The sequence below is a fragment of the Arvicola amphibius genome, chromosome 6 (genome assembly GCF_903992535.2).
Source record: "Arvicola amphibius chromosome 6, mArvAmp1.2, whole genome shotgun sequence".
In the NCBI taxonomy this organism is placed as follows: Eukaryota; Metazoa; Chordata; class Mammalia; order Rodentia; family Cricetidae; genus Arvicola; species Arvicola amphibius.
The window spans coordinates 86,941,826-86,957,952 of NC_052052.2; the positions used below are offsets into that span (position 1 = coordinate 86,941,826).

Sequence of the window (16,127 nt, forward strand, 5' to 3'; positions counted from 1 at the left end):
TCCCATGCTCATTCTACCAGAGCCATCTCTGTCATTGCCCAGGTGAGGTGCAGAGCCCCCTTTCCTGAGTGCTGCAGCTGGTGAGGAGTGGGGCTGTAACACAAATTCTAATTGGTCTTAATAATAAAACCTGGAGTCCGATATAAAAGATCAGAGAAGCAGAGCAGCTAGCCACTAGAGAGTTCTTATCTCCACCAGTGCTCAGACTGAAGGGGCAATCCTGTCTCTAAGATTCCTCAGAGTGAATGCTGTGGACAGAGACTGTGCTTTCCTTTCCCAGCTTCCCAGATCCAAATAATCACACAGAAACTATTAATAACAACATTGTTTGGATGATGGGTCAGGTGTATTTCTAGCTAGCTCTTACATCTTAAATTGACCCATTTCTATTAGTCTTTGTATTGCCACATGGCTGTTTCTCTTTTAGATGATTCAATCTTATGTAGCCCAGAGTGGCCTTGAACTCACAGAGTTCCATATGCCTCTGTCTCCCTAAAGCTGAAATTAAAGGTGTTCCAAGCAAAATATCACTACATGGACCTGTTCTCTTGCACCACCAGCAAAGAATGAGACCATCTCTCCAGTCTCTACACCTCCAGGGCTAGCTAAAAGGTGGTTTCTTGTTTAGGTTTTAATTTACTTTTTAAAAATTAAATTTGAGTAAAAATTAAGATCTTTGGAGTAATTCTTTTTGATTTTTTGTGAACTTGTATGTTGCCCATACATGTGGAGGCAAGAGGTTGACTCAAATATCTTCGTAGTTCTTTACCTTACTTTTGTGACAAAGAGTCTGCCTGTGACTCCCAGGGATCCTCTGCATCTGCCTCCTCAGTGCTACAGGTTTGTGCCATTGTGTGTGGTTTTTTTTATATGGTTTCTGTGGGACCAACTCAGGTTCACATGCTAGCATGGAACACCAGCTGAGCTATCCAGTCCAGGATTTTCTTAAAAATTTTTTTAATTAAAATTTTATTTGTATGTGTGTTGTTTATGTGTCTGTAGAAGCCAAAAGGTGATGTCTGATTCCCTGGAACTGGAGTTGCAGCTTGTTGTGAGCCATCATGTAGGTGCTGAGAATCAAACCCAGGTCCTCTGCAAGAGTAGCCAGTGCTCTTGCCAGCTGAGCCATCCCTCCAGCCCTGTATTTCTTTGCTCTCTCTCTTTTAAAAGTTTTTTCCCCCAGAGACATGTTTCTCTGTGTAGCCCTAGCTGTCCTAGAACTCTCTCTGTAGACCAGGCTGGCCTGGAACTCAGAGATCTGCCTGCCTCTGCCTCCTGAGTGATGGGATTAGAGGGGTGCGCCACCACCGCCCGGCTTGTGGTTCCTCTTAAAAGAGGTAGAGGACAGAAAGCTCTAGGATTTTGGGAACAATAGTTGATTGCTGGTGTGCTACTGAAGTGCTGCTTCTTCGTGTTCTGAACGTTTGTATGCCTACTTTTTAAATATTTTACTTTGAAAATAACTATGTGATTAGTACTTTTATGCTGTTTGAGTAGGTGGGTGATTTAAATTATACTCTATAACCACCCTTTTTTCTATCACTAAGCTATATCTTAACTTTTATAATCACTTAAAATTTTTTTCTTAAAATTTTTGCTTAAAATTTCCCATTTTACTGTATGTGTGTGTGCATGTATGTGTTCCTGGGAATTGAATTGTGGGCCTCATGCATGCTAGGCAGGCACTATATTGCTGAATTACACCTCCAACCCCATTTTAACCATGTTTAAGCATACCTGTCAGTGGCATTGAGTAAATGTGCATTGCTGTGCATTCATTACTATTATCTATTTCCAAATGTGTTCCTCATCCCAAATCGAAATTCCATACCCATTCAAAGTAATTCTCTGTCTCTTGATAACCGCCATTGTCCTGTTTCTATGCATTTGACTATTGAGGTACCTCATGTAAGTGGAATAATGCCACCTTTTGAGATTGGCTCTTCACTAGAAATGACATTTTCAAAGTGCATTCTCATTGTATTTTGTCAAACTCTTTTTTTTTTTTTTTTTTTTTTTTTAAATAAGACTGAGTACTCGGGCCTGGAGAGATGACTCAGCTGTTAGGGGAACTGGCTGCTTCTCCAGAGGTCCTGAGTTCAATTCCCAGCAAACACATGGTGGCTCACAACCATCTATAATGATATCTGGTGCCATCTTCTGGTGTGCAGGCATACATGCAGGCAGAACATAATAAATAAATGTTAAAAAAAAGACAGAATTCATTGTGAGTGTATACTACATCTTATTTTCTCTAGTGGTTGTGGGCATTTGGTTTATGTGCACTCTGGCTACTGTCAATCATGCTGCTGTGAACATGTGTATACGAATAACCTGAGTCACTGCTTTCAGTTCTTTTGGACATATTTCCAGAGTGGGATTTTTGGAGGAGCTGTCACACCGTATGCCCCACTGTTCAATTCACATTTTGCCCAACAGTGTACAGCAATACTGATCATCCTGCTTCACTACCCAACTGTTTATATATTAAACCTCTCTCTATATATATTAAACCTCTCTCTCTCTCTCTCTCTCTTTCTCTCCCTTCTCCCTCTCTCTCTCTTTCTCTGTCTTCCCTCTCCCTCTCTCTCTCCTTCCCCCCTCTCTCCCCCCATGTGTGTGTGGTGGTGTGGGGGCATGTGCATGGAGTACATGTAGAAATCAGAGGTGGGTTTTTCTTTCACCATGTGCATTCTAGAACAGCAGTTCTCAACTTGTGGGTCTCAACCCCTTTGAGGATTGCTTATAATTCTGCATATCAGATATTTACATTATGATTCATAACAATAGAAAAATTAGTTATGAAGTAGCAACAAAATAATTTTATGGTTGGAGCTAACCACAACTTGATGAACTGTATTAAAGGGGTCACTGTATTAAAGGTTGAGAACCACTGGTCTAGAAGTTTTCCCTCTCCTGCTCTCTCCTGGCTTCCCCAAGCTCTGGTAGCTGCTATTCATCTGTTTGTGAGATCACACTGGATTCAATTTCTGACTTATTTAACATATGTCCTGTGGGTTCTTTTCATGTGTCACAAATGATAGGGTTCCATCATTTTTTATGGCCAGCTACTTTATTGTGTCTACACAACATTTTTGTCATTCGTTGGTGGGAACGGTTGATTCCATTCTTGACTGTTGTAAATAGAGCTGTGATAAAAGTGGAATTGCAGCTGCTTCTTCGGCATGCTGATTTGAAGAAGTTTTTAATTTTAGTAAAGTCCAGTTTTTTCTCCCATATGGATTACGAATTTGTTACATCAAAATTCATTGCCAAATCCAAACTTGTATTTCTGATTTCTGTTTTGTATTGAAGCACCCTACACCCCCATATGTACACTAAACCTTGCACATACTGGGTACCACTAATTTTAACTCCAGCCTGTGAGCTACAATATTTCCTACATTCTAGTAGCCATTTCTAGAAAAAGCCATTGAGATGCCCATTTCTGTCATTCGTGGCATGTGGGTCTGCAGATACCCTGTGCAAATTTTCTTTTTAAAAAATTTAATTACATTTTTTTTTCTTTTTCTGAGACAGAGTCTTACTATACCCTGGCTGACCTGGAAATTTACTGTGTAGTCGTCCTTCAAACTCAGAGATACTCCTGCCTCTGCCTTTTGAGTACTGGGATTAAAAGCTTGGGTACAGATTTCCCTCTTATTAAAATATGCTTGCTTCTCCACATGCTGCTGCTGTTGTCTCCTCATTTCTGTTTCAGACTTACGCCTTGCTTTGCATTCCTTCGCTGGTCTTCCCTTGTTGCCTCCTTCACTGCTTCACAGCCATCAGCTTTTTTCCTGTGTTCTAGTTTTGCTATTTCTTTACAGCCAAACTGATTTATGATATTTCCCTTTCCTTTTCATTACCTGTTTTAGTTCAGAGAAGTGTTTAATTTTGTGTATCTGTTCATTCTTAGAAAGCAGAGATTATTCATTAAGAAAAAACTTGAAGTACTTAACTGCTGGCTAATGATTATAAATGTACAACTTAGAAAACTAGTTGGTCACTTCTGTTGGTACCTCTGTGGATTTTTGTTGTACTCATTAAATTTTATTTTATTTATTAGGTGCCTGTTCAGGAGCTGTTGTTCTTATTTTTTCCCTTTTGTGGTTCTGGGGTACATACTAGGCAAGCACCAATTAAGCTGTATCTTCAATATTTTGCTTTTTTTTTAAAAAGAAATTTTGATTTACTCTTTGACAGCTTTGTACATGCATATATGTTCTATCACAGTTACCCTCCATTTCTCATCCCTACCCCTCCTTGGCTAACTCTCCATCTCCAGTTACTTTATTCATTTTTTGTTTTGGGGCCTCACGCATGTTAGAGACTGCTCTACCACTGGGCTATGGCATGTTTCTGATTATTAATTTTAAGCACTATTTTTTTAAAAACTATGTGGAGAACATAGTGCCAAGAATTAGTGATTTAGCTGTAATATTTTAGATTGCTTAATATTTACAAGTTTGAGTCATATTTTCATTTTATTGTTCTAAGTACTAGAGTATTAGCATTACTGCATGTGATGTGCATATCTGAATTAGTCTTCAATTATAAACCTTTATGGATGTATTTACTTAAGTTTTTGTTTTTCTTTAATATATTATTTTCTTGTTTATTTTATTTTGTATATATCTGCTAAGATGTGGTTGGTTAGAACAGATGTCCTGGGGGAGGAAGATAACATTTGCTGAGCTGTATAATTTGTGGTAGGCTTCTTAGTAATTTTCATGAGAAAGACAGTTTAAAAAATAACAGATGGGAAAAAGAGATTATCAGATGATAAAGTACCATGATAGAAAATTCTGAGTCTGAGTTCAGAGTAGAGCAGCAGTAGATGTGACAGTGCTCCTCAGATGGCTCAGTTGGGAAAACCTGAGTTTGGTCCACAGAACCCACATAAAAAGCCAGGCATAGTAGCATGTGATTGTAATCCCACGTCTGGGGAGATGGAAACCCAGTGTATCCTTGGGGTGTATCCTTGGGGCTTGCTGATCAGCCAGCCTGGGCTAAGTGGTGCATTCCAGACCAGTGAGACACCATGTCTCAAAAAAGAAAAAAGAACCCCAACAAAACCAAGCCTGGTGTGATGGCTCACATATTTAATCCTACACAGTGGAAGGAGGATCTCTGTGAGTTCGAGGCCAACCTGGTATACATAGTAAGTTTCAAGACAGTCAGAGCTACTTGGTAAGACTCCGGTCTCAAAACAAAACAAGCGAAACTCAAAACAAAAAATAAAAATAAAAAGTAGCAAGGTACATGACACACATGCCCCTTCTCAATTCCCCCTTCCTGTCATACACATACAAAAGATGTAAGTAGGTACCTGTGTGTGTATATGTTAGCTGAGACAAAAGGGAAGACATGATTGCAGCAAGGAAGGAAGAAGACTGGCAAGTGGCCTGAAAGTCGCGTGGATGTTTGAAAAATTGCTGAGAAAAGCAAGGGTGATGTTCAAAGCTGTAGATATGCAAAAACTGAATGTTCTGGTAGTTGGGTGCTTAGCAATTTGTGTTTGGGATGAACACGGATGGAGGCATGTGGTGATAAGTACTGAATAGGTTTCATTTCAGGAGAGTTCTGCTCAGAGAGTTCTCTAGTTAAAAAGCAAAATTCTATCTAAAGTTATCAGAGTGAACAGCTTTTGCCTTAATCTAAGTAGAAGAGGAAGAAACAAATCCAAATCAGAAGTAAGGTTTTTTTTTAATATAGCTTGTTCTTAAACAAAATAGAATAAATGATTCACATAATTGTATATGATTTTCACATAAGCCTGTTTTTGTAGCTACCCCATGAATATCTTAATCTTTCAATTGTTTATAATAAGACTTTTCTTTCACTTTATTTGATTTTTTTCCCCTAGGGTTGTGTGTACTGCATAATCTGCTATGTAGCTTTTTAGATGTTTATGATGTTAACAATTAGGACTTTCCAGTTTTATTTCCTACCTCTTACCTCCCTCGTGAGACTACCTTTCTATATAGATTATAATTTGCCTTTTCTTCTCACATCTCAGTGCCTTTATCTAAAGCTATAGATTGGATGTCTGATGTTGAATTAGTGAAGTTGACTCCTTGTATAATTCTTCTCTTTCTCACTGTTTGTGCATATTTGTCTTTGTAGTCACCAGGGTGGGTGCAGTCAATCATAAGGCCTGGCAGTAAAGAGAGAACGTGGATTGCTGTTCTCCAGTGCCACAACCTGTACTCACATGAAGCCAAACACCATGTTTCCTTAATCATATCTGTGTCTTCAAAGGTACTTTTTATTTTCTATTTCCCTGGAAAAAAAAGAAAACCCAATTCACCCCAGGATAAAGTACAGTATGTTTTCATTTAACAGTAGAATTATGAGAATCTGCATTGGCTGATTGCCTCATTGTTGGACCACCAGTGTATTTACCAGACCTGGACTGTCACTGCTTTCTGCATGCAGTAGATGATGTCAGCACATGATGTTTAATGGTTCCGCCAGCATTACATGTCATATTGTTACAGAAACTCCTTTTTTTAAATTTTTTTTTATTGTTTTGGTTTTTCAAGACAGGGCTTCTCTGTAGCTTTGGAGCCTATCCTGAAACTAGCTCTTGTAGTTCGAGACTGACCTTGAACTCACAGAGATCCACCTGCCTCTGCCTCCAAAGTGCTGGGATTAAAGGTGTGCGCCACCACTGCCTTAAGACTAAATTTATGTCTTAGGTGATAGTTTCTAAAATAGCAATGAAATGCAGTATAAAACACAACTATACAGTCATTTATTATCATCAAGTACTATGCTCTGCATATAATTGTTTATATTATACCTATTATACTGTTGCAACATGGTGTGTGTATGTCATTATTACCAAAAACATGACTAACGTGTCACATTAAGATGTTAAGATGCCATTATAGCAATTTTCAGTTTTATTGACATCTTAGGGACCACTGTCTGCCTCCAGTTTTTGTATTGCACATGACTATGATTCAGTATGAGCTTTCTGGGCTTTTTATTTAGTTTTTTTTTCCATACAGAGTTTCTCTGGCTGTCCTGGAACTCACTCTGTAGACCAGGCTGGCCTCAAACTCATAGAGATCTGTCTGCCTCTGCCTCCCATGTATTGGTGTTAAAGGCGTGTGCTACCATTGCCCAGCTGTTTTTTTTTTTTTAATGATTATTGTGTGTGTGTAGATGGAGCACCGCGTGGCTAGCTTTACACCCAATATAATTACACGGAAACTGTATTCATTTAAACACTGCTTGGCCCATTAGTTTCAGCCTCTTATTGGCTAATTCTCACATCTTGACTAACCCATATTTAGTAATCTGTGTAGCACCACGAGGTGGTGGCTTACCAGGAGAGATCTTAACCTGTGTCCGACTCAGAGAGGAGAGGCATGGTGACTGCCTATGGACTGCCTGAAGCACCTGACTGACTCCCTTTCATTCTCCCACAATTCTGTTCTGTCTACTCCACCTACCTAATTTTCTGTCCTATTAAAGGGCCAAAGCAGTTTCTTTATTAACCAATGAAAGTAACACATAGACAGATGACCATCCTCCATCATTTCCCCTTTTTCTGTTTAAACAAAAGGGAAGGCTTTAACTTTAACATAGCAAAATTACATATAACAAAACAGTTATCAAGCAAGAATTACAGTTACAATATTTATATCTATTTTATCTTTTATCATAACTAAGGAAAACTATAACTATCCATTCTTCATCTCCATCAAAGACTCCAGAAGGATATAATAGTACGTAAGTAAACAAGAAATAAGCAACTTCCAAACTCTAGAAATGACAGAGACATCTTGCTGCCTAGACAGTCACCCAAAGTTCCTCTGTACAGTTGGGGCATCCATCTTCAGCCTTCAGGCCCATAGTATCCAGCGGACATTTCCATGAAGCAGGAAATTTCAAAGACAGTTCAGTCACTGTCTGCTGTGTCCTGCAGAATGTCTCACAGACTCTTTTATGAATCAGGAAACCCGAAAGACCATCTCACCTTTAGGCAAGTTCAGCAGTCCTCTCTCTGTGGGTTCTTTGTGTCCAGTTTGTGCAACAGTCCAGGCAAGAGCAGTTTCTTGCCCAAATGGCTATCAAACTCCATAAGGTGCCTCTTCGATGCCCATCTTCTTCTTTTTTTTGTTTTTGTTTTGTTTTGTTTTTTTCGAGACAGGGTTTCTCTGTAGCTTTGGAGCCTGTCCTGGAACTAGCTCTTGTAGACCAGGCTGGCTTCGAACTCACAGAGATCCGCCTGCCTCTGCCTCCCCAGTGCTGGGATTAAAGGCGTGCGCCACCACCGCCCAGCTTGCCCATCTTCTTAAAGTGTCTCATTGTCATGAAAAGTCCTAAATTATTAAAACATCTTAAATGCCATGTTCTGTAGTCTTTGAAAGATATGAAGTTAGAACTGAAATATATCTCTATCTAGAAAATCTAACTAACATGACTACAAGCTTGACTATTATTGATGATTATCCATTAACAACCTATATTTCCTGATTATACATTGCATTTTAAATGAACTACATAATCACAATACCTTAATATCAGAAATACATATACATATAACAAAATTGACCTTAAAATCCATACCAATGCAAATTCATATCTATATCATATCCCCCTTTAAATGTAAAAGAACATTTATAAATAATATTTGGGAATATGGGCGTAGTTATTTCTCTCCAAACTGCTTCATGCTGAATGGGGGCGCTGCTATTTAGGTCTTTCATGGTATAACCTGTGTGCCAGGTTCATCTTAGTTGGCAGTTGAGTGAAGTGATTTTCTGAAGGTGTTCACTGCTGTAACCTTTCAGGAGGGTGTGGTCTATCATACCATATTGGGATAGAAGCAGTCCACAGGGTCTCATCCTCTGTGAAAACAAAAGAAGGACTTTTCCAAAGATCCAAATTTTGAAGTTAAGGTATTTTCAAAATATCTATCTTGGATTAGTTCAGCAGTATTTATAAACAAATATCTTTTAGCAGCTGTTGCTCATTCCTCAGCATTCAAACAATTCAAAGAGAGCATAATAGCATACAGTATCAAGATTCTCTGTATATTTTCCATCTTTATGTGGCTTTATTTTAACCTCTATTTTGTTTATTTTTACTTTTATTTTTTTGAGACAGGTTCTCTGTATATCTTTGTCCTGGAATAACTCTGTAGCCCAGGCTGTCCTTAGAACTCTCAGATATCCGGCTGTCTCCGCCTCCCAGGCATTGGGATTAAAGGCGTATATCACCACACCCAACTACTCTCTTTCTTTTTTTACTTTAAGAACTTTAACTTTTTTCTTTTTCAAGCCTGCATATATTTTTAAACACACTGTAAATCATTTAGAGGTTTTTTTTCTCTTTGAATCTCTCTTTACTGTATATCTCTCTTTTTCTAACTATATGAGTCTAAGGAGAGGATTAAAGCCATGGCTTTGACGGCTGGATCCAGCCCATTCCTTGGCTTTCCAGCCTTGTGGCTGAGGTACCAGCCAGAGCCGTGTTCATTGCCACAACTCTACAGTGTTTCAAGGTCCCTGCCAGCAAGCAAGCTGCAGCATTCTGCTCACAGACCACACTCAGTCGGACTGCCTGCCTGAAAGAGTCAGAGTTTGCCCTGGCAGGACAGCCCAGAAAGCCGGCATTTTAAAAAGGCACAGCTTTTTTCCTTCTAAGGCTGAAAACCGAAAAGCATGTATTCAGCTTTTCATCAACACGGTTTAAGTGTTTCATGGCAGGACCTCTTAAAAGAGCTGCAGGGTTTTGCAGCTAAAGCTGAGTCAGGAAGTTTCTCTTAGATGAGAGTGTTTGCTTGCCTCTAGCAAGCAGAGCAGATCCGAGAAATTGCTGCTACCAAGAAAACATGCTTTACTCTATTCTTCCCCAAGCTTTCTCAGGCTTTCTGTGGATTCAGTTATCCATGTCTGGGTGCCTTTCTTTCTCCCACAATTCTGTTCTGTCTACTCCGCCTACCTAATTTTCTGTCCTATTAAAGGGCCAAGGCATTTTCTTTATTAACCAATGAAAGTAACACATAGACAGATGACCATCCTCCATCATGTGTGTATGTGTCTGTATCTTTATCAGTATCTGTGTCTGTGCGTGTTAACATCTGTGTGTGTGGCTATGGAAGAAGCCAGAAGAGGTCTTTGGAGTTGTTGTACCATATATCTGTGGCCACCAATACAGGTGCTAGGATCTGAACTCAGGAAGAGCAGCAGGTGTTCTTAAGTACTGAGCCATCTCTGCTGCCCTCATGATGCACTTCTGCAAAGTTGTGAAAAACTGTGTGGAATTAAAAGCACAGAGCGACTTCTGTATGAAATCAGAGATGAACAGTTCAAAGGTTGGAAGTTTTCTTTCCTGTTATGTGCAGATGTGACAGGAGAGGGGTGTGTAGAGACAGGAAGTAGGTTTTGAATGTGGTAAATTTCAGGACTTCTAACCAAACAGTTTTGCTTATAAAAATGTCTAATATTGAGGAATATTTCCCCCTTTTGTAGTTTTCATGACATTGACTCTTTGAAGAGTTTAGTTCTGTTGTGTAATGTCTTGCCTTCTGGACTTATGTGTAACAATTTCATGAGGTGAAAAGTACTTTTGATAGAAACACAGTACAGGTGACAGTCTGCACTTCAGTGTGTCTTATTTAGGTATCCACTGTTGATTGGTGGTTTGATCATTTGGTTTAGAACGCTTGGTTGAAAAGAAGCATTATGATGTCTGTTTCCATTTTTGTAAAGAGCTAAGTAATCTGTGATGAAAAAATATGTTATCTTTAAATACATTTATTCTCTGTGCCCAATGAATACCATGAACTTGGAGAAACAATTAGCTTAGCAATTTTACCAAATTTGCTTATCATAAATCAAAAAAAATTTGAAAAATTGCTGTTTGTCAGAATAAAGGCAAGGGATGTTGAGGCAGTGATGGCAGCAAGCGAAGGCAGTGGCCACACTGACCTCAGTGTCCTGAGTGGCTTTGTTGGAGTGGGTGCTGAGAAGTCATATAGCCCCTTGTATTCCTTATTGCTATCGTGAAAATTAGCTTCAGAATTGTACACAACACAACATTATGTGCTTAGCCTCCATTAAGGAATCTTGGTTAGAGATAATAAATTTTTTTATTTAATTTTATAGGTTTAAATGAAACACCAGATGTTTACAGCCTTCTAAGGTAAGTTTAATCTTTTTGAAACAGTGTTACTGTATTTACTAACTCAAGTAGCTTGTCTAGAAATAAATTGCAGTTGCTGAAATTTTGTTGATGATTAATTTACTTACCACCTCAGCTTACTGGTTTTATCTTAGAGATGATAGTCCTTAGGAGAATGATTGTTTCCACACACAGTGTACAGTAACACCTGCATCTGTGTTAAAACTGTGACCCATCACTTGGGAACAGGCATGAAGTTTCCCACCTGTGCCATGTTAGTGTGCAAAAAGTTTGACACATTTTCAATTTTGGGTCAGTGATACTGTAAACAGGTGGTTTTTAACAGTGATGTTAATCTCTGCAGTGGGGAGACTGAGACAGATAGATCTTGATGAGGCCAGCCTGGGCTACACGATGAGAACCTTTATCCAAAAGTATCAAGTGTTAGTGTTGGCAGTGTGTTTGTCCTCTGTGGGCTTTAGAGAAGATCCTGCCTTACTTCATCATCACTTCTTGTTGCTGGGAATCCTTGATGTTCTGCCAGTTTCTGCTTTTGTCTTCTGTTTGATGCTTTTGTTTTTGTTTCCCTTTTGGCTTTCTTTGCTTCTCTCTCTCTCTCTCTCTCTCTCTCTCTCTCTCTCTCTCTCTCTCTCTCTCTCTCTCCTTCCTTCCTTTTTTCATCCTTTTCTTTTTTCTTTGAGACAGGTCTTTCATAAATCCTGGCTAACCTTAAAGTTGCTCTGTAGCCTAGGATGTGAATGAGAATGAGGACATGACTGCTCCTAGGTATTTTTGAGGAGAAGGATTTTATTGTAGATATGAGGGAGAGAGTTCTGCTAGAGACATCTGGAAGAGTCCAAACTGAACTGGGCCATGAGAGGAGAGAGAGGGGCAAGAGAGTGGGAGAGGAAAAGTAGAGAAGGCAAGCAGATCAAGAGAAAAGAACCAAGAGATCCAGTGGCCAAAATGGCAGATTTTATAGGAATGAGAAGCTGGAGGAAATGAAGCCTAGCCCCTGGACTGGAAAGGTTTAGGATTAGGGGCAGGATGAGAAGTGCTGAGAAGAGCCACAGGTACTGAGTGGAATCCAGGCCTTCATGCATGTTCTTCAGTCACACTATCAACTGACCTACCTCCCTACCCTCCCTTCTCTGTTTCTGGATGTCTTCTTTCTTTTTAAAGACATGGGAGGGGACACAGCTGGAGGATTAGGCTTATCTGGTAAAGTGCTTGCTATACAACCTGAGGACGAAAGTTCAGATCCTTAGCTCATAGGCAGTGCTGATGGGTGTGGCAGCCTGGCCATAATTCTGTCTCATGGGAGGTGTAGACAGAATCCTTAGAGCTAGCTGGCCAGCCAGACTAGCCAAACCTCTAGAGAGTAATAGAGGGAAATACCTTGAGCCTGCACATGGACCTGCATCTACGTGTGCTCAAACACATACAAACATACACATAGAAGAACACGCACACCATACAGTAATAATATAATGAAGAGATACAGATATGGGGACTTTAGGGTCACTCTAAATATGACTATCTTAGAGTTTTTATTGCTGTGAAGAGACACTGTGGTCACAGCCACTCTTATAAAGGAAAACGTTTTATTGGGACTGGCTAACAATTCAGGGGTTTATCATTAATCATCATGGAGGGAAGCATGGTGGCACACAGGTAGACATGGTGCTGGAAAAATGACTGAGAGTTCTACACCTGGATGGGCAGGCAGCAGGAAGAGTGAGCTGTTGGGCCAGGCTTGAGCACTGAAAAGTCAAAGCCTAACCCCCAGTGACACAATTCTTCCATTAAGGCCATACCTACTCCAAGAAGGCCACACGTCCTAATCCTTTCAGATGGGCTGTTGCCTATAGAGAGACCATTTTCATTCAAACCACCACAATGACATGTCTTAACTTTATACCTGCAAAGACCTTTATTTCCAGATAAGATCAACTTTTTAAGTCTTGAGGTGAGGACTTGACTGTACCATCTGTAGGACACAATTTATACCAGTATGGCAGTGTTTACTATTCCCTCTTGGATCATAAATAATATGAAGAGTTAGAATGAAAATATCTTTTTTTAATGAAAATATCTTAAATGTAGGATGATAACATGTGTTATTAGACATGTTTGCTTTATAGGACTTGAAGTTTAAATGGTATGTATAATGTTTGTGAATATCAAATCTAGATTACGTTTATTTTTTTTCTTCTCTTTCTCCATTTAAAGTGTTATATTAACACAGCAAAGCACAAGGCATAATGTGGCATACCGTCTGTCTTGAGAGTGAGTTTTACTGAGTAAAAATGGCTGAGAGAAGTGGGAAGATTGCTGCAGGACAAGTGTATATTGAAGTGGAATATGATTATGAGTATGAAGCAAAGGACAGGAAGATTGTCATCCGACAAGGGGAGCGGTACATCTTAGTGAAGAAGACCAATGACGACTGGTGGCAGGTCAGACCAGATGAGAACTCCAAAGCTTTCTATGTGCCCGCACAGTATGTCAGGGAGGTCACCCGCAAAGCCCTGATGCCACCTGTGAAGCAGGCAGCTGGACTGCCAAATAATTCTATGAAGACGATACAGAGTATGCATCTCCAGAGATCGACAGAAAATGTGAACAAATTGCCCGAGCTTTCAAGTTTTGGAAAGCCATCATCATCTGTTCAAGGAACAGGCCTTATTCGCGATGCCAATCAGAATTTTGGATCCAATTATAATTCAGGCCAAACTCTCAACATAAGCCTGGACCTGACCCATAATAATGGAAAATTTAACAGTGACTCACATTCTCCCAAAGTTTCCACCCAGAATAGGACACGCTTATTTGGTCACTTTCCCGGGCCAGAGTTCTTGGACGTTGAGAAGACTAACTTCTCTCAGGAACAGTCTTGTGACTCAGCTGGAGAAGGCTCTGAAAGAACACATCAGGATTCCGAGTCTGGGGATGAGCTTAGCAGCAGCTCCACTGAACAGATGAGGGTAAGAGAGAAGTCGCGTTTTAATTAAAGCCACAGTGTTATGAATTGGCTGTTCTGTTTTATATGTTCAGAAAACATGGATTCTGTCCTGATTTAAATAGAGAAAAAGTGTGAAATAGCTTATGACATTCAGAGGATCCCTCTGTGGTATTCTTAGTTCTTCTGTCTTTGTGGGGCTGTTTTTCTCCCTGCTGATGTGCACTAGGCAGAAAACTTTCCTTTAATGGTATCTTAAGCTTATGTAGAAGATGTGTTCTGCTTTCTGGTGGTATTCACTTTGACTTGCTTCTAGCAGGTGCTCAGGTGTAGTGGAGAAAGATGTCACTGGCATATTTGTGACTAACTTGCTTATGGAAACTTGATACCCTGGAACACCAAGCATTATTTCATGAATAACCCTACTTCCAGTCTTGCTTGTGTCTTAAGTGTTTCCCCTTGATTGCAGTCAGTGCTGGAAAGAGATGTGTTCCATGCTGGGTGGTGGTGGCGCACCCTTTAATCCCAGCAGAGGCAGGCAGATCTCTGAGTTCAAGGCCAGCCTGGTCTACAAGAGCTAGTTCCAGGACAGGCTCTAAAACTACAGGGAAACCCTGTCTCGAAAAACCAAAAGAAAAAAAAATGTGTTCCTGGTTGATTTTTACTTTTTTCCCTATCTGGCTTACTTTTCAGACTGTATATGCTGGTTTATTATTCAAATGAAGTCATTTTAAAAGTTCATGTATGAAATTGAAATCTCACACATTTGGGAAATTCTGACTTTTAAGTACATTTTTTTAAATTTCCAGTTTAAAATAAATTTAAACATAATATTTTGATTTGAACTTCTCTCTCTCTCCTTTTTTTGTGCTGGGAACTTTACTCTAGGTCTTGGGCTTAATAGGTCAGTACTCTGCTGTTGAACTACTCTCCTAACCCTTATAATAAAATCATTCAGGTTCAAGTTGGTTAGTAGTTAGGTTGCTCTTAGGTATGGTCTAGTTCTGTAAGTTATAGCTGTTTATAGAATTTTTGATTGAATAAAAGAAACGGGAAGATTCTATGGAGAAACTTCCGGTGTTTGAGGTCAAGGCAGGAAGTAGCACTATCATTGTCTCCTAGGGACTCTTGAGTTTTAGTGTGATACTCTGATATAGAATATGTAGTATTTGCTGAGGCTGTATGTGAAGGCGCACGCTTTAATTCACGAGGCAGAGGTATTTGCATCTCCGAGTCTATACAGCAAGCTCCGTACCAGCCAGAGCTACATAGTGAGTCCCTGTCTTTGGAATATGTGTATATGTTAACATATAGACACAGAAAGACATTTCTGAAATTTTTGTATGCGTAGTTCTTTATGGAACCTGGAGGGCTTCAGAAAGATGTTTTCTATTCTATCCAGTCATAATCACTGTTTCACAGCTAAGACTGTATTTTACATTTATGCTCACAAACAATCCTAAGTTCTTTTGGTTATGATAGTCTTAAGTTCCTGAACTGGAAGTTGATGGCTCCTGATTTCTTCTCTGCTTTAGCACGGTTTGAACATCTTAAGAGGAGTTCTTTGGCAGGCTCTTAATTCTCCATGGCAATGGTCTCAAATCTTTTGCATTTCCTTTTTTTTTTTTTTGCTGAATCACTTATACTTTACTCTGATCTTATTAGATCACTTTGCCGTATATTTCACAGCAAAAAATAATTCCCCAAACAACGCACAGAAAAGCCATGGTATAGAAATAGAGGGCATATTTGCACAGTAGTCAGTAATGCTGGCTTTCATTTTCATATGATTTTAACATTTGCCAGCTTTGTGATAATTGGGGGAAATTTACTCATTTTGTAATGCTCTTGGTGAACCCTGGGCCTTTGTGCATGCTAGACAAACACACTACCACTGAGTATCTGTGGGTTTGGCTCAATTTCTTTGTTTTTTTTTGGGGGGGGGGTATTCTCTCTGTGTAGCCCACACTGGCTTGAGACTTACAAGACTGACATTTAACTTCCTCCTAATTCCCTCTTC

The 16,127-nt window shown here is 39.6% G+C and overlaps 1 protein-coding gene across 6 annotated transcripts in view; it reads left to right on the forward strand.

Moving 5' to 3' along the window:
- Positions 1 to 16,127, forward strand: part of Arhgap12 (Rho GTPase activating protein 12) — a 96,782-nt gene that overhangs the window by 10,867 nt on the left and 69,788 nt on the right. For 4 of the 6 annotated variants that reach the window (XM_038332698.1, XM_038332702.1, XM_038332703.1 and 1 more), the window contains exons 2-3: positions 11,130 to 11,166; positions 13,378 to 14,132. In XM_038332698.1, the coding sequence (XP_038188626.1) occupies positions 13,455 to 14,132 (678 nt within the window). In that variant the 5' untranslated portion in view covers positions 11,130 to 11,166; positions 13,378 to 13,454. Of the gene's footprint in view, positions 1 to 6,129; positions 6,265 to 11,129; positions 11,167 to 13,377; positions 14,133 to 16,127 lie in introns of those variants that run through there. The other 2 variants (XM_038332700.1, XM_038332704.1) reach the window with 2 other exon arrangements.